This window comes from Oncorhynchus clarkii, chromosome 2, assembly GCF_045791955.1.
Source record: "Oncorhynchus clarkii lewisi isolate Uvic-CL-2024 chromosome 2, UVic_Ocla_1.0, whole genome shotgun sequence".
NCBI lineage: Eukaryota > Metazoa > Chordata > Actinopteri > Salmoniformes > Salmonidae > Oncorhynchus > Oncorhynchus clarkii.
This window is the reverse complement of record NC_092148.1, coordinates 75,318,947-75,346,795: the sequence shown is the minus strand read 5'-3', so window position 1 is coordinate 75,346,795 and position 27,849 is coordinate 75,318,947. Positions and strand designations below refer to the sequence as shown.

The window sequence follows — 27,849 nt, the reverse complement described above, 5'->3', positions numbered from 1 at the left end:
AATTATTTCTTACTTTTATTTCTTACTTTTGTTTAGGTATTTTCTTAAAACTACATTGTTGTTTAAGTGCTTGTAAGTAAGCGTTTCACTGTTGTATTCGGCGCATGTGACAAATACAATTTCATTGGATAAGATTAATGGAGGCCACTGTGTTCCTGGGGATGCTGCAGAATTGCTGCAGAAATGTTTTGGTACCCTTCCCCAGATCTGTGCCTCGACACAATCCTGTCTCGGAGCTCTACGGACAATTCCTTTGACCTCTTGGCTTGATTTTTGCTGAAATGCACTGTCAACTGTGGGACCTTATATAAAGAGGTGCGTGCCTTTCCAAATCATGTCCAATCAATTGAATTTACCACAGGTGGACTATAATGAAGTTGTAGAAACATCTCATGGATGATCAATAGGAACAGGATACACCTGAGATTAATTTTGAGTCTCATAGCAAAGGGTCAAACCTGTTTTTGCTTTGTCATCATGGGGTGTTGTGTGTAGATTGCTGAGGAAAAGGTTTTATTTAATCCATTTTAGAATAAGGCTGTAACGTAACAAAATGTGGAAAAAGTAAAGGAGTCTGAATACTTTCTGAAGGCACTGTATATGAAATATGCATTGACAATAATTGACATATCGCATTTGACATATCAATTTATTGACAATAATTGACATATTAACACTTATGGACACATAGGTTACCATCTATCCTTTCTTCAGTAATAAAACCTTGAACCACTGGTTGTATGTTGTACTGTACCTAGTGTATAATGAAAATCAGAACAGAGCAGAAACAGTCTGCATGTTGGTTGATGTGAGCTGAGGGTCAAAGTTTGATATGATAAATACACAGTGTAAATGCTTCAGAAACAGAAATCCATGAAAAGCTACTTTGCCCCATAGGGCCACCGTATCGACATCTCATCCATGACTCAATGCAGTCCAAATGTAGCTACATTACAGCTTAATTCATTTAAATGAAAAATAAAGTAATTGCACTTTAAAAGGGATGAAAACGGTGATGATAATGGCGATGATGATGATGATAATTAAGCATCACTTTTAGTCACAAGGTTTTCATAGATAGGCAACCATTTGGGCTATGACACATGGTTCTTATGTCTGTTGCTATATTGTCTATTTCAACTACATCGAGTGTACCAAACATTAGGAACACCTTACTAACATTGAGTTGCACCCCTTTTGCCCTCAGAACAGCCTAAATTCGTCAGGGCCTGGACTCTACAAGATGTGGCCCATGTTGACTCCAATGCTTCCCATAGTTGTGTCAAGTTGGCTGGATGTCATTTGGGTTGTGGACGATTCTTGATACAGACTGGAAACTGTTCAGCGTGAAAAACCCAGCAACATTGCAGTTCCTGACATGCCCAAACCGGTGCGCCTGGCACCTACTACTGTAGACCGTTCCGTTCAAAGGCACTTACATCTTTTATCTTGCCCATTCACCCTGTGAATGGGACACATACACAATCCATGTCTCAATTGTCTCAAGGATTAAAAATCCTTCTTTAACCCGTCTCCTCCCCTTCATCTACACTGATTGAAGTGGATTTAACAAGTGACATCAATAAGGGATCATAGCTTTCACCTGGATTCACCTGATCAGTCTATGTCATGGAAAGAGCAGGTGTTCCTGATGTTTTCTACACTGTTCATCCAAGCTAAGTGCCCCATCCTGCAGTCAGGTAGGCTACCCATAGCCTTCCCTTCATCGTTGGAGCAATCATCATGTGTTGTCCCATGTGGGAGACTAGGAGTGCTTGTACACAATGGCCTCTAGCCATATCCTCTGTGTAAATGTAGGTCCTTTATCCATGACAGGAGAGTGTTACTGAAGTATCATGCTATTACATCCTTGAGCTAGTCTTATCCCAGATCTGTATATAACCAACTCCTGACTAGGAGTGAATAGGAGAGGAGTTGGCTAAAGACAACCGTTTTGGGACCAGACTACCAAGCAGGCTACCTTTAGGTTGGTAGTGAGGGGGCCAGCTGGCATGGAACATAGATATCCCCCTCTGTGTCCTCTTACACGTAGATCCCTTCTGGGTTCAAGCCAGATGTCAGCGGGCTTTGCAGGACCCGAAGGTGACCGGGTATCGAGGAGACTGGACGCTTCAGGGAACTGGACAGAGGAACCAAGTCTGAAAGATAGAGAAAGAGATAATTTGTTACTTTATTTTGCTTTAGATATTTGTTACCTTCAAATCTACTTCTCAGATTTAAATGTGAGTTCCTCCATGCATTACTAGGTCTGACCACAGGGTGTCAGCATTGAACCATGCAGGACACCAGCCATAGCAGTTGATTCAATGGCCAAACATGGAGGGCTCTAACTGATTCAACACACATGTCCTGCTAGGTTATTAGAAGGACATGAACATTAAACGAATAGCTTTACAAAATTGAAAACCATTAGCATGACTACTAATATAAATTCACATGAGGTAATAATGATAAGTAATGATAAGCACATGGTAATATACAGTTATAAAAACATATTTGGAAAAGTGATCTGGAAAAACAATTGGGTGAGGGGGGATTTAAAGGTGTACTGCTGTCTGGGTTGATATAGAGGATATTTTAAAAAGGTCTGGTTTAGTGCATAAAACCACAGTCTTTTTACAGTCTCTAACATGGCTGCACCATCGAGAGCATCCTGACCGGTTGCATCACCGCCTGGTATGGTAGCTGCTGGGCATCCAAATGTAAGGCGCTACAGAGTGTAGTGCTTATTTTATTACCAGGGGAACAGTGGGTTAACTGCCTTGTTCAGGGGCAGAATGACAGACTTTTACCTTGTCAGCTCGGGGACTCGATCTAGCAACCTTTCGGTTACTGGCCCAACGCTATAACCACTAGGCTACCTGCCACCTCTGCTGGTGTACAGCCCAGTACATCACTGGGCTTCCAAGCTTCCTGCCATCCAGGACCTATATACTAGGCGGTGTCAGAGGAAGGCCCAAAAAATTGTCAAAGACTCCAGTCACCCAAGTCATAGACTGTTCTCTCTGCTACCACATGCGAGCAGTACCGGAGAGACAAGTCTAGGTCCAAAAGGCTCCTTTACAGCTTCTAGCCCCAGGCCATGAGACTGCTGAACAATTATTCAAATGGCCACCCGGACTATTTACATTGACACCCCCCCGTTTGTTTTTACACTGTTGCTACTCACTAATTATTATTAGTCACTTTACCTCTACCTACATGTACAAATGACCTCGACTAACCTGTACCCCCTGTACATAGCCTCATTATTGTTATTTCATTGTGTCAGTTATCTTTATATTTATCTTTTTACTTTAGTGTATTTAGTAAATATTTCTTAACTCTATTTTCTTAAAACTGGATAAGGGCTTGTAAGTAAGCATTTCACGGTAAGGTCTACAACTGTTGTATTCAGCACATGACAAATAACATTTGATTCAATTTGATTAGGCACTAACACACACCTTCAGAACCCGTTTCAAATTCAAGTCTTATACAAAGTTCTTTAAAGGTTTTCCAAGACCACCTGGTGACTCTTGAATAGTTTGTTCTCTCCCAAAACCTTTTAACAAGTCTCAGTGTTCACAATGTTCTTAGCTCTCTGTCTAACTCTGTTCTCTCTGCCAGGCCAGCCTAGCCTCTTGGCAGGCAAGATACAGTCCACTGAGTCCATCACAAAAACGGCTGAGCATGAGATGGAAGGAGAGAGTGATGGAGGGATATGATGACGGAGGGAGAGAGGGAGAGATGAGGTGGCGGCTAGCAGCCGTTGGCATGGAGACCATAAGTTCCACTGGAGGGGGCGAAACAAATGCATGCTCGCTCGCGCTCTTGCTCTCTGTAGCCGAGTAATCCTCTCTCAGCAGGCAGAGGGACGTCACATAGAAAAGGATAACTGCTGTAGAAAAACCTTAGTGGGACTGACTAAGTGACCTGGCAGACAGAGCAGTGAAGAGCAGAATGAAAAGGTTCCATTTTCGTCATGCAAAATATCCCAGATCTGTGCAAAAATTGTCATTAAATGAATCAGCATGATTTAATTTGCGTGATGGCAGCAGGTTTACAGTATTTTTTGCTCCACAGATATGTCACCCGACGAGGGAAATGGCATGTATATACACCTTCTGCACAGTGGTAGTGATATAGCCAATGTCATGAAGATGCCTGTCTTTGTTCAGTGTGGACAGGCTTGTTATTGGTTGTGTTTATTCATCAGCAGTGAATCACATAATATGTGATTATTATGCCTTACAATGAATAAGGTGAATAAACTGAGACTCAGCAATATGACATGACCACGAGCAGTAGTGAAAACCAAAGATATTGCAGATCAGAGCAATGCAAGAGGCTGCACCCACACAGAGGATCGACGCATCTAGCTCATTTGAAGTAAATGACCTGTGCCCTGTCCGGTGTGGGTAGTCTCCTCCTCATCCTCACTGGGCTCGGCTGGCAGCACGGTGACCTTGGTGCCAGTCTGCTGGATGAACTGCTGCAGGTTGACCTGTCTCAGCTCCTTGGTCAGCTGCTCCAGCTCATGCTGCATGTCCTGGAGTGGAGATACAGATTGACCAAAGATATAAATCTATATTTTTTGCCATCTGTACTTCCATAATCTGCAGCCATACTGACTGGTAATCTGTTCCTGGTGCGTGGGTGGGCTACATGTTATGCCCCAACAATCTGCTCATGGTGTGTGTGTGCCCACCAGTATGTTCATTCAACACGGTATATGTGTCTCTATGTGCATTTGTTTATGTGTACGGTCATGCATCAGTGTTTTGTGTATGTGTGTGTGTGTGTGTGTGTGTGTGTGTGCGTGCATGTCAATGCATGTGTCTGACCTGCATTCTCTTGCTACTCTGGCTCAGGGACCTGTCCACGGCTCTGCAGCTGCTCTCTAGCTGGACGGCTTGTCTGTCCTGTGTCTTGAGTTCCGTGCGGGCCCTAAGCAACTGCGCCCTGGCCTCCACCTCGCTCACCCTCTGAGTCTCCTGTCTTTCCCACCGTAGACGCTCCTCCTCGAGACCCGCTTCCACACCCTGACACAAAGACAGGTTTTAGTTTGAGACCAATAGGAGTAAGAGGTGGTTAGGAGAAGATATGCTTCCCAGCACCCTAGCCACATCATCTGTTTTGTAGGTAGTCAGGCTTAAATACAGATGGAAGTGCATAGAAATTAATAGAGAGACATTCAGAGAGAGGACAGGCATTGTCTCTCTTTAAAATGGTGATGCAAGATGCCTGTACACCTTTAATGTTAAGGGGTTATAACAATGTCATATTCAACAGAAATCGTAAGATTTCGAATTAGAATTACAATGACAAAAAGTTTATTGTCCACGCATTGTGGAAATGTGTCTTTGGCTTCACCACATAAAAATGGACATTAAACACCATCAGGAGCACATCATCTACGAGATCATTAAAGAACTATACATGAGTACAAAAGTGGAACAGTGCAAGTGCAGTTTTGTACAATTTAGGTGACCAATAATAGTGTCCAGGCCACTTGTACATATCTAACTAATGCCCATGAGTCATAAATCCGAGGTGTGCCCCACCCACCTGTACCAGAACCATCCTGTCCCCCAGGTCGATTTTAGCGCCCTGCAGACGTCCCGTTAGCTCTTCAAGCTTGTCCTCTAGCTGCCTCTCGCTCTCCAGCTCAATCTGCAGCTCGCTGGCCCAGAACTCCTCCTCCTCCATCTCCACCTCGTTCTTCCTCAGTCGTCTCTCCAGCCTCACTATCTCCTCCACCAGCCCTCCCGCTCCTCTTGCCTCCTCTCCCCCTCCTTCTCCTTCTCCCCCTCCCCCACCCCAGGTCTGCAGCTCAGCCTCATAGGCCTCCAGCCTGTTCTCCAGCACACCCAGAGTCTCTCTCTGGAGCCCCACCAGTCTGACCAAGTCATCCATGCGGCAGGCCCACATGCCGGGGGACACTGCCCTCCCTGGGGCTACCGCTTCGGCTGCTACATGGTGGTGGTGGTTCTGGTTCCCACCATTCCCCTGGAGTAGGAGACGTCGTTTGGCCTCGGCCTCCCTCTCCTCCCAAGCCCGGCCTCCACTCAGGATGTCCCGGAGGCCCCGGGGCCTGCCGGAGAAGGTGAGGGACTTGCGGCGCGGCTCACGGCGGCGGAGGGAGCGCTCACTGGGGTGGCGGAGCTTGGCAAGTGGGGGGAGGCTCTGCCGGTGGAGACCGCGTTCCGGGCCTCGAAGCGGGGGCCCCTCGGAAGGGGGGCGTTCAGTCAGGGAGGGGCCTGTGCGGTGCAGGATCAGCTGGACGTCACCGGCATACTGACCCCAGGTGTTGATGGAGGCCACTGGGCTCTCGTGGGGGGCCAGGTGGCGCTCTGTGTCTCGCCATTGCTCCACCAGGGTATAGCGCCCAGTGCGGCCTTGAAAAAACAGATAAGACAAGTTCAGATGTCGGCTTTTTGTGAATGTTTTTGTGAATGTCTTCTTTTTGTGAATGTCAGCCTACAGTTGAAGTCGGAAGTTTACATACACCTTAGCCAAATACATTTAAACTAAGTTTTTCACAATTCCTGACATTTAATCCTAGTAAAAATTCCCTGTCTTAGGTCAGTTAGGATCACCACTTTATTTTAAGAATGTGAAATGACAGATAGTAGAGAGAATGATTTATTTCAGCTTTTATTTCTTTCATCACATTCCCAGTGGGTCAGAAGTTTACATACACTAAATTAGTATTTGGTAGCATTGCCTTTAAATGTTTAACTTGGGTCAAACGTTTCGGGTAGCCTTCCACAAGCTTCCCACAATAAATTGGGTGAATTTTGTCCCATTCCTCCTGACTGTCACACCCTGACCGTAGATTGTTTTGTATGTTTCTATTGTTGTTTGGTCAGGGTGTGATTTGGGTGGGCATTCTATGTTTGTATGTCTAGGTTTTTGTATTTCTATGTTTCGGCCGGGTATGGTTCTCAATCAGGGACAGCTGTCTATCGTTGTCTCTGATTGGGAATCATACTTAGGTAGCCTGTTTTTCCACTTTTGGTTGTGGGTAGTTGTATTTCTGTTTAGTGTTTGTTTCACCTTGCAGGACTGTTTCGGGTTTTCCTTTTGTTATTTTTGTATTCAGTGTTCAGTCAGTTAAAATAAAGATGAACACGTACCACGCTACACCTTGGTCCTCCACTCCTTCCAACATCTGTTACACTGACAGAGCTGGTGTATCTGAGTCAGGTTTGTAGGCCTTCTTGCTCGCACACACTTTTTCAATTCTGCCCACACATTTTCTATAGGATTCAGGGCAGGGCTTTGTGATGGCCACTTCACCACCTTGTTGTCCTTAAGCCATTTTGCCACAACTTTGGAAGTATGCTTGGGGTCATTGTCCATTTGGAAGACACATTTGCGACCAAGCTTTAACTTGCTGACTGATGTCTTGAGATGTTGCTTCAATATATCCACATAATTTTCCGTCCTCATGATGCCATATTTTTTGTGAAGTGCACCAGTCCCTCCTGCAGAAAAGCACCCCCACAACATGATGCTGCCACCCCCGTGCTTCACGGTTGGGATGGTGTTTTCCAAGCTGTTTAAAAGCACAGTCAACTTAGTGTATGTAAACTTCTGACCCACTGGAATTGTGATACAGTGAATTATAACTGAAATAATCTGTCTAAACAATTGTTGGAAAAATGACTTGTGTCATGCGCAAAGTAAATGTCTTAAACAACTTGCCAAAACTATAGTTTGTTTAACAAGAAATTTGTGGAGTGGTTGAAAAACAAGTTTTAATGACTCCAATCTAAGTGTATGTAAACTTCAGACTTCAACTGTATGTACTTTGACAAACTAACTAACAAATCCATTGAGATGAATAATAGCTCTTGTGATAATCATATGTAATGTGGATCATCAGTAGGATAAGTGTCAGTGCATCCATCCCCTTGGAATGTATATGAGTCTTGAATAATTGAACGTCAATCTATGCAGAGATTAATAACCTTGTTTAAGGTCATATGACACTTCAGTGGAATTGAATTTTCCCATTTTCACACACGTAACAAGGCCAAAGACACCGAGGCAACCCCCTGATATACACAGTCTCTTGCCAAAAGCTCAATGCTGGTCCCAACTAGAGAGAAACCCAATAAACCTAACATTAATCTTGTCATTAGACATTAGTACTGTGCATAGGACCCTTCTTTAAACCCAGAATATACAGAGGTTTAGGATCAGTGGATCTCAGTATTAAATTGATGATCATTCTCGAGTGGCGAGTGGCGCAGCAGTCTAAGGCACTGCATCATAGTGGTAGAGGCGTCACTACAGACCCTGGTTTGGTCTCGGGCTGTATCACAACCGGCCATGATCGGGAGTCCCATAGGGCGGCGCACAACTGGCCCAGCGTCGTCCTGGTTAGGATTTGGCCGGGGTAGGCCGCCATTGTAAATAAGAATTTGTTCTTGACTGACTTGCCTAGTTAAATACATTTAAATCACCATGTGCAAAACAGTCGCAAATTGAAAAACTATAAAGGTCACTTGGGAGCGTAAGAAGCAGTATCCCATATTATAAGCGGTTCTATGGTGATTTTACCATACAAGTGATGATCCATACAACTGTATCTCATGAAAGAGAAATATGGTTTTACAGCTTGTTTAAAAAAAGGGCCTCCCGGGTGGCGCAGTGTTTAAGGGCGCTGTACTGCAGCGCCAGTTGTGCCACCAGAGACACTGGGTTCGCGACCGGGAGGTCCGTGGGGCGACGCACAATTGGCCTAGCGTTGTCTGGGTTAGGGAGGGTTTGGTCGGTAGGGAAATCCTTGTCTCATCGCACACCAGCGACTCCTGTGGCAGGCCGGGCGCAGTGCGCGCTAACCAAGGTTGCCAGGTGCACGGTGTTTCCTCTGACACATTGGTGCGGCTGGCTTCCGGGTTGGATGGCGCTGTGTTAAGAAGCAGTGCGGCTTGGTTGGGTTGTGTATCGGGGGACGCATGACTTTCAACCTTTGTCTCTCTCGAGCCCGTACGGGAGTTGTAGCGGTGAGACAAGATAGTAGCTACTAAACAATTGGATACCATGAAATTAGGGAGAAAAAGGGGTAACATAAAAAAAAAAAATAATAATAAGAGGGAAAACAAGTAGGAGAGGAGGAGAGGGGGCTTCAATAAGTGGTTCTGCTTTTCCCCTTCCTGGGGAGCGATGGAAGGATGAGTCAGACTTTCCCTCCTCCCGCCTGCCCCACATAGTGGGAAGTGATGTCAATACAGGCTGCTCCATTCCTCTTCTCTCACTGAGAGAGAGGGGAATGGATGGATAGAGGAGGGGGAATCTGATCCAAATAAAGCCTCTGACTAAGATCCTCTATCTCTCACTACAGCACCAAGAGGTTGAGGTGTAGGCAGGAGGAGAGGAACACATTTATTCATTTCATTATGCCTATTTTCAATTAGCGACAGGCTATTACATTTTCTGCAGCAAGCCTAATTTTAACACGGCTCCTGATTTAAAATTGGAGTTTAATTAATCACCATTTCATAAACAAGCAACACATTACTGAGAATCAGTATATCTTCTTCACTGTCCACACTAGTCCACATTGTACGCAGTTAATCAACTTTGGCTTGGTGACAAAGACAGTAGCCTACGTAACCAAAGCCTCACTGGTAAATAGGTTAAAATAGAGGTGCATTACATGATCATTCTACTACTCCCTATGTCAATACAATCCTTAAGGAAGGGCAAAGCACATTCATAAAACAAAGTATAGGCCTACTTCAGGCTTAAATGCCAATAGTTTTTATACTTCAAACACACATAAAACAAACATCCTGAAGCCTTGGTCAAGAGTCATAGGTCAGAGCTCACCTATGGCCTGGGCCAGAGCGATGACCACTTCCTGGCAGGTGGTTGCCTCGGTGACCCCGCATACGACCCTCTGGACCCCGTCCACCCAAACCTTGAGCTCCATTCTGGGTCAGGTGACTCAGGTCAGGTGACCCAGGTCAGGTGCAGCGAGGGGGCCTGCTGCGGTGGGTTGGCCCCATCATTCCTGGAAGCTCCAGCTGACCACCACCTCACTGAGGAGGGAGAACACGGAGCAAAACAGGAAGGACCTGGTCAGAAAGCACTTTTAAGATGACATTGTTTTGGTTATTTGGATTCTCTGCCCAGAACTGGAAAAAACTGGACCAACTGTTTGAAATAAGTTTCTAGTTGAAATGTTGCAAGTGAGGATCTTTTGAATTGTGTAAAACTATTTATTTTGTACATGTAGAAGTTGTTGTCAGTATAGTCTGTGAGGAGATAGGCTCATTCATCATGACCTGAAAACAATACCAGCCTGAAAATGTGTGCCACTATTTTTAGGGGCTGTTGAGGAAAAGGAGGATGGCTCAAACAGTTGGTGAATGACAGAACCGTCAAACCTCCCAGCCAGGCATTCTGGGACCAGCTGGACATGACATTGTTGTTTTCATCCTGGCTCTGTGAATAGGTACATGTCTTTAGGGGGGTTAGACAGGAAGAGCCTGCCAGTACTGATGCTCTGAGCCAAGTTCCTGTTATTTTGTGGAGAATTGTGAGGAAACAACAGTGAGGAGAGAGTAGGAAGATTGCGTCAGTGAGATAGAGAGGGGGCGTGCAGGAAAAGTGAGTGAAATGTGAAATGGAGAGGGGGCAGGAAGAGAGACTGCAACAAAGGAGGGAGAGAATGAGGAGGATGAAGGGAACAATTACTTTCTTTTGATGTCTCGGAGGCGAGGATCTCATATTTTGCCGCAGATGTGCCAACTTTTCAAAGAGATCCTACGATAAGTGAGACGTTTTATTGTGCAAATGTATACACACAGAAAATACTTAAGAGTCCTCTTGAGAGAGAATGACCAAGGGAACAGGGAAAAGATGCACACAATGTGTTGAAAAGGAAAAGTGAAGTGTATGTTTGTGCTTCTGGCTCGATTTGATGAGGAACATATGGCCGAAACTTTAGTTGGTTCTCTACACAATGCTTTGTGTGTTGTTCACTGTAAGAGATTCAAAATAGCTTCACTGTAGTAATCCAATGAAGTATGTGGTAAACACTGAAGAATTTAGGACATAGACTGAAGACTACCAGCTTTATCAGAAATGCATATTTGTCTCACATTCATTTGAACCCCAATTCCTTCCCAGTCAAGTTCATTCAAGACAAAATTAACAAGACTGCTTTTGTGACTGTAGTAGACTGAGTAGAAAACAAAACATGGCCAGTGTCCTTGGTCCATGCAGTCTGGCACATTCCTTCCTGCCACACAATGGACCATGGAAGAAAAGTCAATATGAAATTGCGAAATCAGATTAAATTAGGGACTTTTCAAAGGAAAACCCAGCTCCGCTCCATCGCAGTCCTCTTCAAGGAGAGAGTCTATGAAGAGAGAGTAGATGGATGGCCAGTGTCCAGAGCTGCGATGCTCCCTAGAAGGCTGACCTTCACAGTGCAGTTGAGCACAGAGCTCTATCCCTCTGCTGGTCACTTAACCCCCCTCCACATCTCCCCACCCTCATCGCAGTCCTCTTCAAGGAGAGAGAATATGAAGAGAGTAGATAATGGCCTGTGTCCAGAGCTGCGATGCTCCCTAGAAGGCTAACCTTCACAGTGCAGTTGAGCACAGAGCTCTATCCCTCTGCTGGTCACTTAACCCCCCTCCACATCTCCCCCACCCTCCTCCACCCCCCACGTTTCCTCTCCATGTTCTTAATGTCATCTAGCACAGCCTCGGCAGGCTGCTGTGCCTTACAGACACGCATGCACACACACAGTCAGACACACGCACTCACACACTGCCTCTCCCATGGTGCTTTGCTAAACACAGTGGGTCCGGAACACTAAACAGCATTGCGAGATAAAATCAGTTCAGCTAAATAGAACTAGGGGCTTTGAAATAACAATTTATCATTTTAGGACCAGGCAAATGAGGGCTGCAAACAAACCCTGTGTGTGTGTGTGTGTGTGTGTTTCACCTTTATCTGGCCTGGCTCATGATCTCTCTATTCCTGGTGTGTTTACAGCTGGTTAGAAAGTGCTTTTGTTCTTCATCCAGATTGCCCTTAAATGGCAGCAGACTGCAGATAGAGGGATGGAAGGATACAGGCTGCGAGTCACACACAAATAGGACCCTGGGAGATTTTTCTGCACTGACCCATTACTCTGTCACCATTTTGTTGAACCTTTTTTTCCAGGGGAGTGAAAAGGACAAAGGGGCATGAATGGACACTGGAATACTGTGTGTGTGTGTACGCGTCGGGGGTTAACATGAAACTGACATGAAACTGGGTCAATCTGGCCATGCTGCTGCTCCAGTTTCAACTGTTCTGCCTGCGACTATGGAACCATGACCTGTTCACCGTGATTACTATTACTTGACCATGCTGGTCATTTATGAACATTTGAACATCTTGGCCATGTTCTGTTATAATCTCCACCCGGCACAACCAGAAGAGGACTGGCCACCCCTCATAGCCTGGTTGTCACGACTTCTACCGAAGTCGTTGCCTCTCCTTGTTCGGGCGGTGCTCGGCGTTCGACGTCAACGGTCTTCTAGCCATCATTGATCCATTTTTCATTTTCCATTGGTTTTGTCTTGTCTTCACACACACCTGTTTTCAATCCCATTCATTACCTGTTGTGTATTTAACCCTCTGTTTCCCCTCATGTCTTTGTCAGAGATTGTTTTATTGTCAATGTTGTTTATTTGTTGCATTGGTGCGCGACGGGTCCTCGTACCCATGTTTTTTTCATGTCTGTACTGTTTAGTGTTATGGAGCATGTTCTGTTGACATTTATTAAAAGACTCCATTTACACTCCATTTTGACTCTCCTGCACCTGACTTCCCTGCCACCTATACACACGGCGCTGACACTGGTTCCTCTCTAGGTTTCTTCCTAGGTTTTGGCCTTTCTAAGGAGTTTTTCCTAGCCAACGTGCTTTTACACCTGCATTGCTTGCTGTTTGGTGATTTAGGCTGGGTTTCTGTACAGCACTTTGATATATCAGCTGATGTAAGAAGGGCTATATAAATACATTTGATTTGATTTATAAGACAGAACCAGTTTGGTTTTATAATTGTACAACCCCCCCCCAGGAAAACAGCCTGTGGTTATGTGAGGGTACTAATGCGCCTTAATACCATGTTGTAACACATGTTGGCAGGTATTACAATATGACATATTATCCATATAAGCTTAGCATTCAGTAAACACAAACAGGAAATACACACCAAATAAAAATAAAATGATATTTGTCACATGTGCCGAACACAAACAGTGTAGACCTATCCGTGAAATGCTTACTTACTTACAATGCAGTTCAAGAAATAGAGTTAATAAAATATTTACAAAATAAACTAAAGTAAAAAATGTCTTATCAAAAAGTAACACAAGAAAATTACATAACAATAACGAAGCTATATACAGGGGGTACTGGTACCGAGTCAATGTGCGGGGGTACAGGTTAGTCGAGGTAATTTGTAAAGTGACTATTCATAGATAATAAACAGCGAGTAGCAGCAGTGTAAAAACAAGGGGAGGGGGGGGGGTCAATGTAAACAGTCCAGGTGGCCATTTATTAATTGTTCAGCAGTCTTATGGCTTGGGGTAGAAGCTGTTAAGGAGCCTTTTGGTCCTAGACTTGGCGCTCTGGTACCGCTTGCCATACGGTAGCAGAGAGAACAGCCTATGACTATGGCTGGAGTCTCTGACAATGTTTTGGGCCTTCCTCTGACATGCTTAGCGCATAGTTCCTGGATGTCAGGAAGCTTGGCCCCAGTGATGTACTGGGCCGTACACACTACCCTCTGTAGTGCCTTACAGTCAGACGCCGAGCAGTTGCCATACCAGGCGGTGATGCAACCGGTCAGGATGCTCTCGATGGTGCAGCTGTATAACTTTTTGAGGATCTGGGGACCCATGCCAAATCTTTTCAGTCTCCTGAGGGGGGATAGGAGTTGTCATGCCCTCTTCACAACTGTCTTGGTGTGTTTGGACCATGATAGTTTGTTGGTGATGTGGGCATCAAGGATCTTGAAGCTCTCAACCTGCTCCACTACAGCCCTGTTGATGAGAATGGGTGTGTGCTCAGCCCTCCTTTTCCTGTAGTCCATGATCATCTCCTTTGTCTTGATCACATTGAGGGAGAAGATGTTGTCCTTGCACCACACTGCCAGGTCTCCAACCTCCTATGAATAGGCTCTCTCATCGTTTTCGGTGATCAGGCCTACCACCATTGTGTCATCGGCAAACTTAATGATGGTGTTGGAGTCGTGCTTGGCCACACAGTCATGGGTAAACAGCGAGTACAGGGGGGGACTAAGCACACACCCCTGAGGGGCCCTAGTGTTGAGGATCAGCATGGGCGACCCATCAAGAAGTCCAGGATCCAGTGTTTAGTCCCACGGTCCTTATCTTAGGGATGAGCTTTGAGGGCACTATGGTGTTGAACGCTGAGCTGTAGTCAATGAATAGCATTCTCACGTAGGTGTTCCTTTTGTCCAGCTGGGAAAGGGCAGTGTGGAGATTGCGTCAGCTGTGGATCTGCTGGTCCGGTATGCAAATTGGAGTGGGTCTAGGGTTTCTGGGATGATGGTGTTGATGTGAGCCATGACCAGCCTTTCCAAGCACTTCATGGCTACAGACGTGAGTACTACGGGTTGGTAGTCATTAAGGAAGGTTACCTTTGTGTTCTTGGGCACAGGGACTATGGGGGTCTGCTTGAAACATGTAGGTATTACAGACTAGGTCAGGGAGAGGTTGAAAATGTCAGTGAAGACACTTAGCTAGTTGGTCAGCGCATGCTTTGAGTACACGTCCTGGTAATCTGTCTGGTCCTGCGGCCTTGTGATTTTTGACTTGTTTAAAGGTCTTACTCACATCGGCTACGGAGAACGTGATCACACACAGTGTTGCTTGCCTCGAAGCGCGCATTGAAATCATTTAGCTCATCTGGTAGGCTCATGTCACTGGGCAGCTCGTGTCTGTGCTTCGCTTCGTAGTCTGCAATAGTTTTCAAGCCCTGCCACATCCAACGAGCGTCGTGGCCGGTGTAGTAGGATTCAAGCTTAGTCCTATATTGTCGCTTTGAATGTTTGATGGTTTGTTGGAGGGCATAGCGGGATTTCTTATAAGCGTCCGGGTTAGAGTCCCGCTCCTTGAAAGCGGCAGCTCTACCCTTTAGCTCAGTGTGGATGTTGCCTCTGGTTGGGGTATGTATGTATGTATGTATGCATGCATGTATGTATGTATGGTCACTGTGGGACGACGACATTGGTGCACTTATTGATGAAGCCGGTGACTGATGACTCCTCAATGGAAACGGATGAATCCCGGAACATATTCCAGTCTGTGCTAGCAAAACAATCCTGTAGCTTAGCATCTGACCACTTCCGTATTGAGCAAGTCACTGGTACTTCCTGCTTTAGTTTTTGCTTGTAAGCAGGAATCAGAAGGATAGGGAAGGGAGCTTTGTATGCGTCTCTGTGTGTGGAGTAAAGGTGATCTAAAGTTTTTTTCCCTCTGGTTACACATGCTGGTAGAAATGAGGTAAAACGGATTTAACTGTCCCTGCATTAACCTGTTGCGACGAGCAATCCCGTATCCGGGAGCGTAATTATAGCCTCAAGCTCATTACCATAACGCAACGTTAACTATTCATGAAAATCGCAAATGAAATGAAATAAATATATTGGCTCACAAGCTTAGCCTTTTGTTAACAACACTGTCATCTCAGATTTTCAAAAAATGCTTTTCAACCATAGCTACACAAGCATTTGTGTAAGAGTATTGTTAGCTAGCATAGCATTAAGCCTAGCATTCAGCAGGCAACATTTTCACAAAAACAAGAAAAGCATTCAAATAAAATCATTTACCTTTGAAGAACTTCGGATGTTTTCAATGAGGAGACTCTCAGTTAGATAGCAAATGTTCAGTTTTTCCAAAAATATTATTTGTGTAGGAGAAATCGCTCCGTTTTGTTTATCACGTTTGGCTAAGAAAAAACCCAGAAAATTCAGTCATTACAACGCAAACTTTTTTCCAAATTAACTCCATAATATCGACAGAAACATGGCAAACGTTGTTTAGAATCAATCCTCAAGGTCTTTTTCACATATCTATTCGATGATAAATCACTCGTGGCAGTTTGGTTTCTCCTCTTGTTCAAAATGGAAAAATGCACGCACCTGGAGATTACGCAATAGTTTGAGTTTTCTAGAGGACATTTGTCCTTAAAACAGCTCAGTGGTTCCCCAAGCGGTTTCTCCCAATTCCCAGAGTCAAGTTGTGCCTGATTCTTTGTGTTAGCCCCATAAAGAAAATCCATTTGTTTCTCCTCAAACGGCCATTTGTTCTTCATGTAAATGCATCATATTCATACCAGTCTACTGCAGTACAGTTCAGCAGGAGTACATCATAGTTGTAGGCCTAAATTAAGTAAATAATATGATAATTTCTTCCATGACATGTCTTGCGTCAGGTGCTGTCACTCCTCCATGCTGCTTGTCCTTCAATTTACAGGGAATAAGTGCAGACAGAGTATTTGCGCTATGAGGCCAGCTCCTAGCCTGGTAAAGTGATAGCAGTGCGTGGCGAGGACCCAAAGGAACATATGGTGACTTTCACCAGTATGAATCAGTGAAAGTCCTGGCCTTGGTGCCAACTCTCTGTACTCCTGCAGCCCCGGGACCTTTGGGCTGACAACAGCAGGAACAGCCATAGCAGCAACCTGGGTCTCAGCCGACACACTGCCCACAGTACCCTGTACTCACACACCTCACTGGGCAGACAGGAAGCCAGCCCAGAGACCACCAGCCTGAACTCTGAAGCTGTGCCACATTGAGACAAATGACAAAAAATCATCTTGTGTCATCTGTGACTTGGGCTGTTTTGGGTTTTACGTTACAGCAATAAAGCATCTATTTCTTTTGCTGTTCTTGGAGCTGAAATGGAATGTGTTGGTATGTAGTGTCTCACGAAATGCTCCTTGGCTCAGAGTTGTGATCAGCTCTACAGGATCAGGCCATGGGCATCCCTGCAGGCTGGCAGGGAAAGGGGCAGAGTTGGCAGAGAGATGGACCTGTGCCCTGTGTGCCACTGGCTTGGCACCAACCCCTATGTTGTCCTATATCATTGTCAGTTATATACATACTGTAGTGGACTTGCTGGAAAATGGTCAATACAGGACAAAGATTGAATCCAACTACACCGACTCTGAGGCTCGTCGGATGTGGCAGGGCTTGAAAACTATTACGGACTACAAAGGTAAACCAGCCGCGAGCTGCCCAGTGACGCAAGCCTAACAGATGTGCTAAATGACTTTTATGTTTGCTTTGAGGCAAGCAACACTGAAGCATGCATGAGAACATCAGCTGTTCCGGGCGACTGGATTACCAGGAGTACCTCGTGTACTCAAAGCATGCGCGAACCAACTGGCAAGTGTCTTCACTGACATTTTCAACTCTCCCTGATCTATTCTGTAATACCTACATGTTTCAAACAGACCACCATAGTCCTTGTGCCCAAGATAGTAAAGATAACCTGCCTAAATGATTACCGCCCCGTAGCACTCACATCTGTAGCCATGAAGTGCTTTGAAAGGCTGGTTTTGGCTCACATCATCACCATCATGCCGGAAACCCTAAACCCACTCCAATTCACATACCATCCCAACAGATCCACAGAGGACGCAATCTCAATCGCACTCCACACTGCCCTTTCCCACCTGGGCATAAGGAACACCTACATGAGAATGCTGACCATTGACTACAGCTCAGCGTTCAACACGATAGTACCCACAAAGCTCATCACTCAGCTAAGGACCCTGGGACTAAACACATCCATCTGCAACTGGATCCTGGACTGTCTGATGGGACACTCCCAGGTGGTAAGGGTAGGCAACAATACATCTGCCACGCGGATCCTCAACACTGGGACACCTCAGTAGTGCGTGCTTAGTCACCTCCTGTACTCCCTTTTCACCCACGACTGCATGGCCAAGCACGACTCCCAACACCATCATTAAGTTAGCTGATGACACAACAGTGGTAGGCCTGATCACTGACAACGATGAGACAGCCTATAGGGAGGCGGTCAAAGACCTGGCAGTGTGGTGCCAGGACAACAACCTCTCCCTCAATGTGAACAAGACAAAGAGCTGATCGTAGACTATAGGAAAAGGAGGGCCGAACAAGTCCCTATTAACATACATGGGGCAGAAGTGGAGGGGGTCGAGAGTTTCAAGTTTCTCTGTGTCCACATCACCAACCAACGATCATGGTCCAAACACACCAAGACAGTTGTGAAGAGGGCATGACAACACCTTTCCCCCCTCAGGAGACTGAAAAGATTTGGTCCTCAGATCCTCAAAGTTCTTCACCACGAGAGCATCCTGATTGCAGCATCGCCTGGTATGGTAACGGCTCGGCCTCCGGCTGCAAGGCGCTACAGAGGGTAGTGCGTACGGCCCAATACATCACTGCGACCTAGCTTCCTGACATCCAGGGCCTCTATACCAGGCGGTGTCAGAGGAAGAAAAATTGCCAAAGACACCATCCACCCTAGTCATAGGCTGTTCTCTCTGCTACCACACATGGTACCGACCAGAGCACCATGTCTAGGTCCAAAAGCCATAAGATTGCTGAACAGCTAATCAAATGGCTACCTGGACTATTTGCATAGACCAACCCGCCCCCTTTTATTTACACTGCTGCTACTCGCTACTCGTTATTGTTATTTTATTGTTGCTCTTTTATTTCCTTTACTTTAGTTTATTTAGTAAACTCTTTCTTAACTCTTATTTTTCTTAGAACTATATTGTTGGTTAAGGGCTTGTAAGTAAGCATTTCACAGTAAGGTGTTGTATTCAGCAAGTGACAAATAACATTTGTTTTTATTTGATTGCCCCCTGTCATGTCCATCGAATAAATAAGTGGACCAAGGTGCAGTGTGAGTAGAGTTCCACATATTTATTGCAGTGAAACTTCAAAACAACAAAGAATTAATGAACTTGCAGTACATATTTCACACTTGTTATGTCTTTGTTGTTTTGGAAGTCTCACTATCATTAAAATATGGAATTCTACTCACGCTGCGCCTTGGTCCAATTCTTCATATGACAGTCGTGACAGAATATCCCACCATTACAGGATCAAGTAGCGTGCCCAGGAGGTAAAGGAGAGTTGGACATGGGAGGAAATACTGGGTGGATGCGAGACCCTTCCTTGGTGGGAGTCGATTGGGAGGACAGCGGCGACGCCGGGGTCCAAGGCCACAAAAAAATCTTGGGTTTGCCCTTGGGCTGTTTGTGGCCTTGGACCCCGGCGTCGCCAGCACAAGGGGCGGTCGGCTGAGCCGAGGAGAGAGCCAGAGACCGTCTGGGAGTCGATGGAGCAATTGGAGGAGGGAGATCGGAGAGAGATGTTGGTTAAGTGCATTCTGCAGCGCACTCGCCCTGAAGAGCGTGTCATCAGTCCGGTGCAACCTGTGCCGGCTCCACGCACCAGGCCTCCAGTGTGCCTTCCCAGCCCGGTACGTCCTGCGCCGGCTCCACGCACCAAGCCTCCAGTGCGCCTTCCCAGCCCGGGACGTCCTGTGCCGGCTCCACGCACCAAGCCTCCAGTGCGCCTTCCCAGCCCGGTACGTCCTGTGCCGGCTCCACGCACCAAGCCTCCAGTGCACCTGTCCAGCCCGGTACGTCCTGTGCCGGCTCCACGCACCAAGCCTCCAGTGCACCTCCCCAGCCCGGGACGTCCTGTGCCGGCTCCCCGCACCAGGTCCAGCCCGGTACGTCCTGCGCCGGCTCCACGCACCAAGCCTCCAGTGCACCTTCCCAGCCCGGTACGTCCTGTGCCGGCTCCTCGCACTCGCCCTGAAGAGCGTATCATCAGTCTGGTGCAAGCTGTGCCAGCTCCACGCACCAGGCCACCAGCGCCTTCCTCTGCGCTGGTGCCCAGTCCGGGCACGGCATTCAGCCCGGCTTCATGGCTGGATCCGCAGTCTGAGCGGGTGCTACGTGGGGGAGGGGGGGGGGGGGGTTCTCTATGGTGTTTTAGGTCAGGGTGTGACTAGGGGGGTTTCTAGGTATTATATTTATATGTTGGTGTGTGTGTGGTTCCCAATTGGAGGCAGCTGATGATCGTTACCTCTAATTGGGGATCATACTTAGTGTGTCTTTTGTCCCACCTGCGATGTGGGATAGTGTTTTGTGTGAGTGCCTATGTGCGCTACGTATTTCACGATCGTTATGTCTTTGTAGTTTTGGAAGTCACGCTGCGCCTTGGTACAATTATTCATATGACGGTCGTGACACCCCCTATGTTCCCCTTGAACTTTACAGGCCATTGTTCACTATGGGGGGAACAATATAATCACTTATTGGTAGTGATGCACCGATATTACATTTTTGGCCGATATCTGGTATTTTCCTTGCCAAAAAAACGATGCCGATAACCGATATTAAACATTTTTGCGGCTTTTTAAGCATTCTAGCAATTACATTTTTATTTATTTTTATTTTATTTCACCTTTATATAACAAGGTAGGCAGGTTGAGAACAATTTCTCATTTAAACTGCGACCTGGCCAAGATAAAGCAAAGCAGTGCGACACAAACAACCACAGAGTTACACATGGAATAAATAAACATACAGTCAATAATACAATAGAAAAAGTCTATATACAGTGTGTGCAAATGAGGTAGGATAAGGGAGGTAAAGGCAATAAATAGGCCATAGTGGAGAAATAATTATAATATAGCGATTAAACACTGGAGTGATAGATGTGCAGAAGATGAGTGTGCAAGTAGAGATACTGGGGTTCAAAGGAGCAAAATAAATAAATTAAATTACAGTATGGGGATGAGGTAGTTGGATGAGCTATTTACAGATGGGCTATGTACAGGTGCAGTGATCTGTGAGCTGCTCTGACAGCTGATGCTTAAAGATACTTAGGGAGATATGAGTCTCCAGCTTCAGCGATATTTGCAGTTCGTTCCAGTCATTGGCAGGAGACAACAGGAAGGAAAGGCGGCCGAAAGAAGAATTGGCTTTGGGGGTGACCAGTGAAATATAACTGCTGGAGCGCGTGCTATGGTGACCAGTGAGCTGGCGGGGCTCTACCTAGCAAAGACTTATAGATGACCTGAAGCCAGTGGGTTTGGTGACGAATATGAAGCGAGGGCCAGCCAACGAGAGCATACAGGTCGCAGTGGTGGGCAATATATGAGGCTATTTTGTTGATGACAGTCAAGGATCGGTAGGATAGTCAGTTTTACGAGGGTATGTTTGGCAGCATGAGTGAAGGATGCTTTGTTGCGAAATAGGAAGACGATTCTAGATTTCATTTTGGATTGGAGATGCTTAATGTGAGTCTGGAAGGAGAGTTTACAGTCTAACCAGACACCTAGGTATTTGTAGTTGTCCACATATTCTACGTCAGAACCGTCCAGAGTAGTGATGCTGGACGGGCGGGCAGGCAGGTGTGGGCAGCGATCGGTTGAAGAGCATGCATTTAGTTTTACTTGCATTTAAGAGCAGTTGGAGGCCACGGAAGGAGAGTTGTATGGCATTGAAGCTTGTCTGGAGGTTAGTTAACACAGAGTCCAAAGAAGGGCCAGAAGTATACAGAATGGTGTCGTCTGCGTAGAGGTGGATCAGAGAATCTCCAGCAGCATCATTGATGTATACAGAGAAAAGAGTCGGCTAAATAGTTAACACACACACGGACGCAGCGGTCTAAAGCACTGCATCTCAGTGCAAGAGGCGTCACTACAGTCCCTGGTTCGAATCCAGGCTGTATCACATCCGGCCGTGATTGGGAGTCCCATGGGGCGGCTCAAAATTGGCCCAGCGTCGTCCGGGCCGTCATTGTAAATAAGAATTTGTTTTTAACTGACTTGCATAGTTAAATAAAGGTTACACACACACCACACGGACCAAAAAGTAATTTTGTTGGCATTTACGTATGCCCCCATTACCAGTAAAACATCATCAAAAACTATTTATTTCACTTACTTGCTGTGCTGTTTCGTTGTTCATTTGTTCAGTCGTTTCATTCTCAACCAGGATTTCTATGGAACGCCGTTTGGGTCTTTGAGTGTCAAATAACATTATTTGACGTGTCAAATAGGCTTGTTGACCAATCAGGACCTGAATATGACTGCACGTCACATAATATGTTAAGCGCATTCATACATTTTTTACGTAGTTATTACACATTGATTACACCATCACTCGTGTTTCATATGTCACAACGATTCATGAAGACGTATGCTATGATGCTGGTAAAGTTGTCTCGCACACCTACAGTGCTGGTCATACAAAAAGCTAGCTAGCTCATGGATGTAAACAATGTTCTTTCCCAAAAAAACGTAGCAAAATGACAATCTGTTTCAGTAGCTATAGTTAGCTAGCTAACTATATGGGTAGGTGTCATCTAAAATATCCCTAATTTATAAGACCATTCTTATTTGATTAATGGTGGTTGGACCCATCTATGTGAAGCTAGCCACAATAAGGATCAGCCACAATAGTGGACTTTGTGGTTAGCATTCAAAATAAAAGTATGGCATAATTCTACTATTTCTATTCATTTGCATCACTGTCAATGGCATACTTTTATTTTGAATGCAAACTGCAAATTCCACTATTGCGCCTAATCCTTATTGTGGCTAGCTTCACAACACATAACCCAGTCAGGTCGCGCCTCACTAGCCAGATGAAGCTAGCTGGCTGCTTATAACGTTAACTTTGGGCAACATGGTTAAGTAGCTGGCTAGCTATTTATTTTCATGAACTAAAGTTCAATTTCAATAGGCGAACAACAAGTGGCAACCTAGCTAATACTTACTCACAAGGATTCCTAAATCATTGCTAAGAATAATGAAAATGACTGCAGTTTCTATTGGTCATTGTTTTCAGACTGGTTGTATTGGTGCTAGCTAGGTACCAAGCTAAAGCTAGCTTTTAGATGAGGTCAAACAAATGATGCGTTATTACCAACGCATATTGTAAACACATCGTTCGTGGCCGGTGTTTGCTTGTTTGCAGACTTGTACAGCTTTGACAGTGCTACTGTATCTTTCTTGACATGCAAAGACCCAAATGGCATTCTGTAGTATGTATGCCGTGAAGCTAATAGTAGTGACGCTATTACTGTGTAACTCCGGTAGGACAACATCTAAAAAATAGCGCACTTTGTAGTGTGTAACGGTGCTCGACCAGTCGGCGAAAGCCAACATCACCCACGACAGAGAATGGTTGTTTGTCAAGGGCAATGAATTCCATTATCTTGGCTTTAATGGATTTCACCTTTGAGTTGTCTCACTGAAATTGTCTTACTCTTTCAAATGACTGCTTGACTTGTTGACTGCTCAATCCACACAGCAGACATTGTGTGGGCTAGGTTAGGAATGCTGTGTTGCACAACATTTTACGTGGGCGTTATTACGTCATGTACATTATATAGGTATGCACGGTAGCTTTGACATCAGTTTTTAACATCGGCGTTAAACTAGACATTGGCTGATACCAATGTTGGTATTTTTAGCTAATATCGTCCGATTCCGATATGTTCACCGATATATCGTGCATCCCTACTTATTGGCAAAGGGGAGAGGTTGAAGGCTATTGAAGGTATGAGAGCAGAGATACACCAGAGGTAGCGATATATAAAAACAAAAGAAACATTTACTTCAACACTATCCTGATTACAAAAAGTAAAACAGAGCCCATCCCCCCACAATCCATAATGAGTTATTTTTTACAGAGTGTAGTGCAATAAGGGGTTCTGGTGCTTACAAACTATTTCCATTATTGAACTTTAATTGAAATAGAATTTCCTGTTGCACGGCTACGTTGTAATTACTAGAAATGTATACACTCTAGTGTAATTGGTACCAGACTAGGCCTCTTGTGAAATGGATCCCCGTTTTCCAGCCATAGCAAGAGAGAGATTCTGTTTTATTGTGGTGGTGGTGGGGACTCTTTTGTGTGTGTGTGTGCGTATCGTGCGTGCATGTTTTGGAGTAGCCTGAGAAACTATGCCTTTAAATCTCCCCAGTTAGCCATCAAGTGCTGCCCTGGCCTTACTCTCATGTCTCATACACACAACAGATCTGGGTAGTTGGTCGTACTAGGGCCTCAGCCCTATATACCACAATGCAAAACAGCCTGGTATGCAAGACTGAGGAAGTAGTGCATAGAGGGGCTTTGGGGTGGGGGCTATTGGGAGGAGTTTCTGACCACAAACATCAGCACAATAAATATACAGAGTTACTATCATGTGTGCAGTTATATTTTCTATAGGAAGGAATTCCACTACATATCCATGCCAGTGCCAGGCATCCAGACAGACTTGTATTATATGCACCCCCCCCCCCTCCCCCCCACCAATGTTGTTGTTTGTGTCGCACTGCTTTGCTTTATCTTGGCCAGGTCGCAGTTGTAAATGAGAACTTGTTCTCAACTAGCCTACCTGGTTAAATACAGGTGAAATTTAAAAAATAAATGACAACTGTGGAGCCAGCAGAGCACCGGCAGGCGATCTCCCTCCAGAGACGGGCCTTGATCCTGCAGCGTGGAGACTGATAACATCCAGAGTGTGCATTCCTGGCTGGTGAGAATGCAATGGGCCATGACGTGGAAATAAGGTTGGTTCTGTTCACAGCCCTCTGATCTCAGGGCTGTGTTTAACATGAATACACAATAGATTCTACTCAGAGCTAAAGGACTACATCAGTTATATAGTCTACAGAGTGTCAGGCTATTTTTGTGGGTGATTTTGTGGGCAGACTATGTTTATATTGGGAGGAAGGAATTAGGACTGTATTACAATCTATGATTAAAAACTAAGCTAAATAGGCTAAATCTTTGGGTAAATCTTATTATTGAATTACATAAAACAAGCATTTTTGCTTTTTATAAACAGGAGCCCCACTCCCATTTCCACATAAATACCAAAACAAGAAAGAGGAATGAATGTCAGCAAAGAGTCTTGTGGTTGGTTGGTTCTCCCTGCTCCACACTGCCAGCAGCAGCATCCTCTCAGGTCAGACCAGGTCCAAAATGGCATTAGGTTGACTACTACCTACCGCCTTTAATAAAGTTAGTTACAAATAAATAACAGATTAAAGTTGCTATTCAGAATGAAAATACATGTTCTGCTTGTGTGGGTGGGGTCTCTGTGTGTACGTTATACTAGAATAAAAGTGGAAAACATTTGTATTTGTGCAAGTTTGAAATTACTATAAAATAAATATGTCTAGACAGTTAAGAAAATACAAAAAGTTGAGTTAAGGTAAGGTAATTGGCCCGAAGTTTGGCCAGAAAAGGTCCTGTAGTTATAGAAGGCCACCTGAATTATGCTGGAAGGGCCAAAAACTAAGGCTGGCTCGAGCTCACCCTTCCAGCCAAACACTTGTTCAGAATTCAGGCTACCCCCCCCCCCATCCCCTCCATCCCCTTAATCCAAAGATCTCCAAGGAGAGGGAGTTTGAGACGTCCATCCCTCACCAGGGATTAAAACCAGCCCCAGTCACGCCATTGCCACGGTTATAGCCCCAACTCCTGTAAAGCTTTCCATTAGGAACTTCTGGAGCCACACACTCCTCTCACCTCTCCCTCCCTAACATCAGGCTGGCTGGATGTTATATTAGACTCCAGAGTGGGCCTCGCCTCCCCTCCCCTAGTTGGGAGGTCAACACTGGCAGGATCCTGAACACCTGGACGGCACGTTTAGTCAGCAGAAATAATACCGCCTTTGTTCTCCTGCCATGACCAGCTTTGAAGTGCCAGCCTGATGCCGGGAGCAGGGTCATTGCAGCACCACTGATTGGGGCAACAGACCCGGTCTCCTGGCCTCTGCTCTGGTTAAGGGTTTGGAGGGTTGGTGTGTGCATGATCAAGACATGGGTTTATTTTAGTCCATGTTCTGGCAGTCTCATCAGTTCATTAGAGCAGTAATTGAACACATGCTTTAGCACAGCTGTGGGATTAATGAAGATACTACAGCTTCTTAATCGTAGAAAAATGAAACAGGTTTTATGGAGTAGGCCTGTTTCTTTAATATTTTATGATCGAACAGACAGTGGTGTACAGTAGGCAGCCCAAAGCACACAATACTCAGTTACTGTTATACATTATCTACTGGCCAACACGGCTGATTGTAACTGATGAAAGTGTCAATACACAGGGAGCACAACTACTGCTCTAATACATCATATCCCCCCAAAATATTGTATTGGCCTACTCTACAGTTAGTCTCTAAAGTGGGTTACTGGAAATATAATCATAGTCCCCATAAATAGCCCTGTAGGTAGCCTACATCAAATAGTGTTAAAAGATGAATTGTGAATGGGAAATGGGGTATGTACATTCATAGGAAATTAGTAATTGGAGGAATGTATACATTATCAACCATTATTCAATGTTTATAAACATATAAACGTATGGGCTATAGTCTATTATCAGATAGAGAGCCAATGCATGAATGTAGCCTATATATGGGCCACAGAGTAAACAAGTCTGGGAAATTGCCCTGAATGCTGTACTATTGTTTTGAAAGTGCGATGTTATTTACGGCAAGAAAGAAATCGCGACATTGCAAGGGGCACACATGTTCCACTATGCAACCTGATAATAATGTTTCCGTTATCCCTGCCCCGTGTTATTACACCTGGGATAATGTTGTGAAGGGTAGTTACTTTAGAAACACAGTATAACGGTAATACTTTAACATTAGCGGGGAAAATACAAACGTAATCTTTTACCTTCGTGTTGTAGGTGCCGAAACACCAACAGAAGTCCCCCTCAGTCGTCTCTATCCGGACTGAAGTTTAGGAAAAATAGATTCTGTAGAGGAATGGAATCGGCGCAATCCTATAAATCACTTGTACGAACTGCGACAACGTGACACGGTCCACAGCAAAGAGAGAACTGCATCATGAGAAAATTAGCAGCGTTGTGATATCCTTGGCTGAAAGTTTAACGATGCACTGTCCCTGCTATAGCCATTGCAGGTTGACCAATATGCTGCGGAAAATTGCCTCTCCCCATTTCATTACTTTTGCTTGTAAATACATTTCATCGGAACTGTGACACCGCAAGGCATTATGGACCCTTTTAAAGCTGCAATACACTTCGTAGAAGAGGGGTACTCACCTAGAGGAGTGGGGTTCATGAAAGTGGTCGGGTAGCCTTCTTGAGAAGGAGCCATATGGTGACTATCAGGTATATGAAAAAGTTATCTGGTATTAACTATTTATTTTCTGTATTTTGAAACACCTATTATCACAACCAGACACTCTATACAGTGTGTGGCAGTGCTCTTGCATTGTTCTTTCATGGCAGAATATAGCCTACACACAGAGTAACACAATAATATCTATTAAAAACACTATTCAGGCTAAAAGAGCACATTTGAAAAAGCTTGTTCGTTCTTCATTGTGTATTTAGATGTTTGGTTATTTATAATCATTTATTTACAGTGCCTTCGTAAAGTATTCAGACTCCTTGATTTGACATCTTGTTATGCTACAGCGTTATTGTAAAACGTATTAAATTGTTTTTATTCCTCATCAATCTACAAACAATACCCCATAATGACAAAGTAAAAACATTTTATTAGACATTTTTGCTAAAATAAAAATAAAGTAATGAAATGGATGCACTGATACTTATCCTACTGATGATCCACATTAGATATGATTATCACAAGAGCTATTATTCATCTCAATGGATTTGTTAGTTAGTTTGTCAAAGTACATACAGTTGAAGTCTGAAGTCAACATACACTTAGGTTGGAGTCAGAAACTCGTTTTTCAACCACTCCACAAATGTCTTGTTAACA

The 27,849-nt window shown here is 44.9% G+C and overlaps 1 protein-coding gene across 1 annotated transcript; it reads right to left on the bottom strand.

Moving 5' to 3' along the window:
- Positions 1–13: 13 nt before the first annotated feature.
- On the bottom strand, positions 14–27,070 carry LOC139373656 (ras association domain-containing protein 8-like). The gene is made up of 6 exons (XM_071114466.1): positions 26,771–27,070; positions 9,847–10,058; positions 5,572–6,401; positions 4,848–5,045; positions 4,402–4,552; positions 14–2,159 (listed from the first exon to the last, which is right to left on the bottom strand). The coding sequence occupies exons 2-6, from the start codon at positions 9,947–9,949 to the stop codon at positions 2,044–2,046; spliced, it is 1,398 nt and encodes a 465-aa protein (XP_070970567.1). The 5' UTR covers positions 9,950–10,058; positions 26,771–27,070; the 3' UTR covers positions 14–2,043.
- Positions 27,071–27,849: the final 779 nt, after the last annotated feature.

Bases quoted from the DNA above. Each gene is read 5' to 3' on its own strand.
- LOC139373656 (XM_071114466.1), bottom strand. From the start codon at position 9,949: ATGGAGCTCAAGGTTTGGGTGGACGGGGTCCAGAGGGTCGTATGCGGG. The intron at 6,402-9,846 runs GTGAGCTCTGAC...TGTTTTTTCAAG, and splicing joins CGCTCTGGCCCAGGCCATAG to GCCGCACTGGGCGCTATACC. The intron at 2,160-4,401 runs GTCATTTACTTC...TCTATCTTTCAG, and splicing joins CCACACCGGACAGGGCACAG to ACTTGGTTCCTCTGTCCAGT.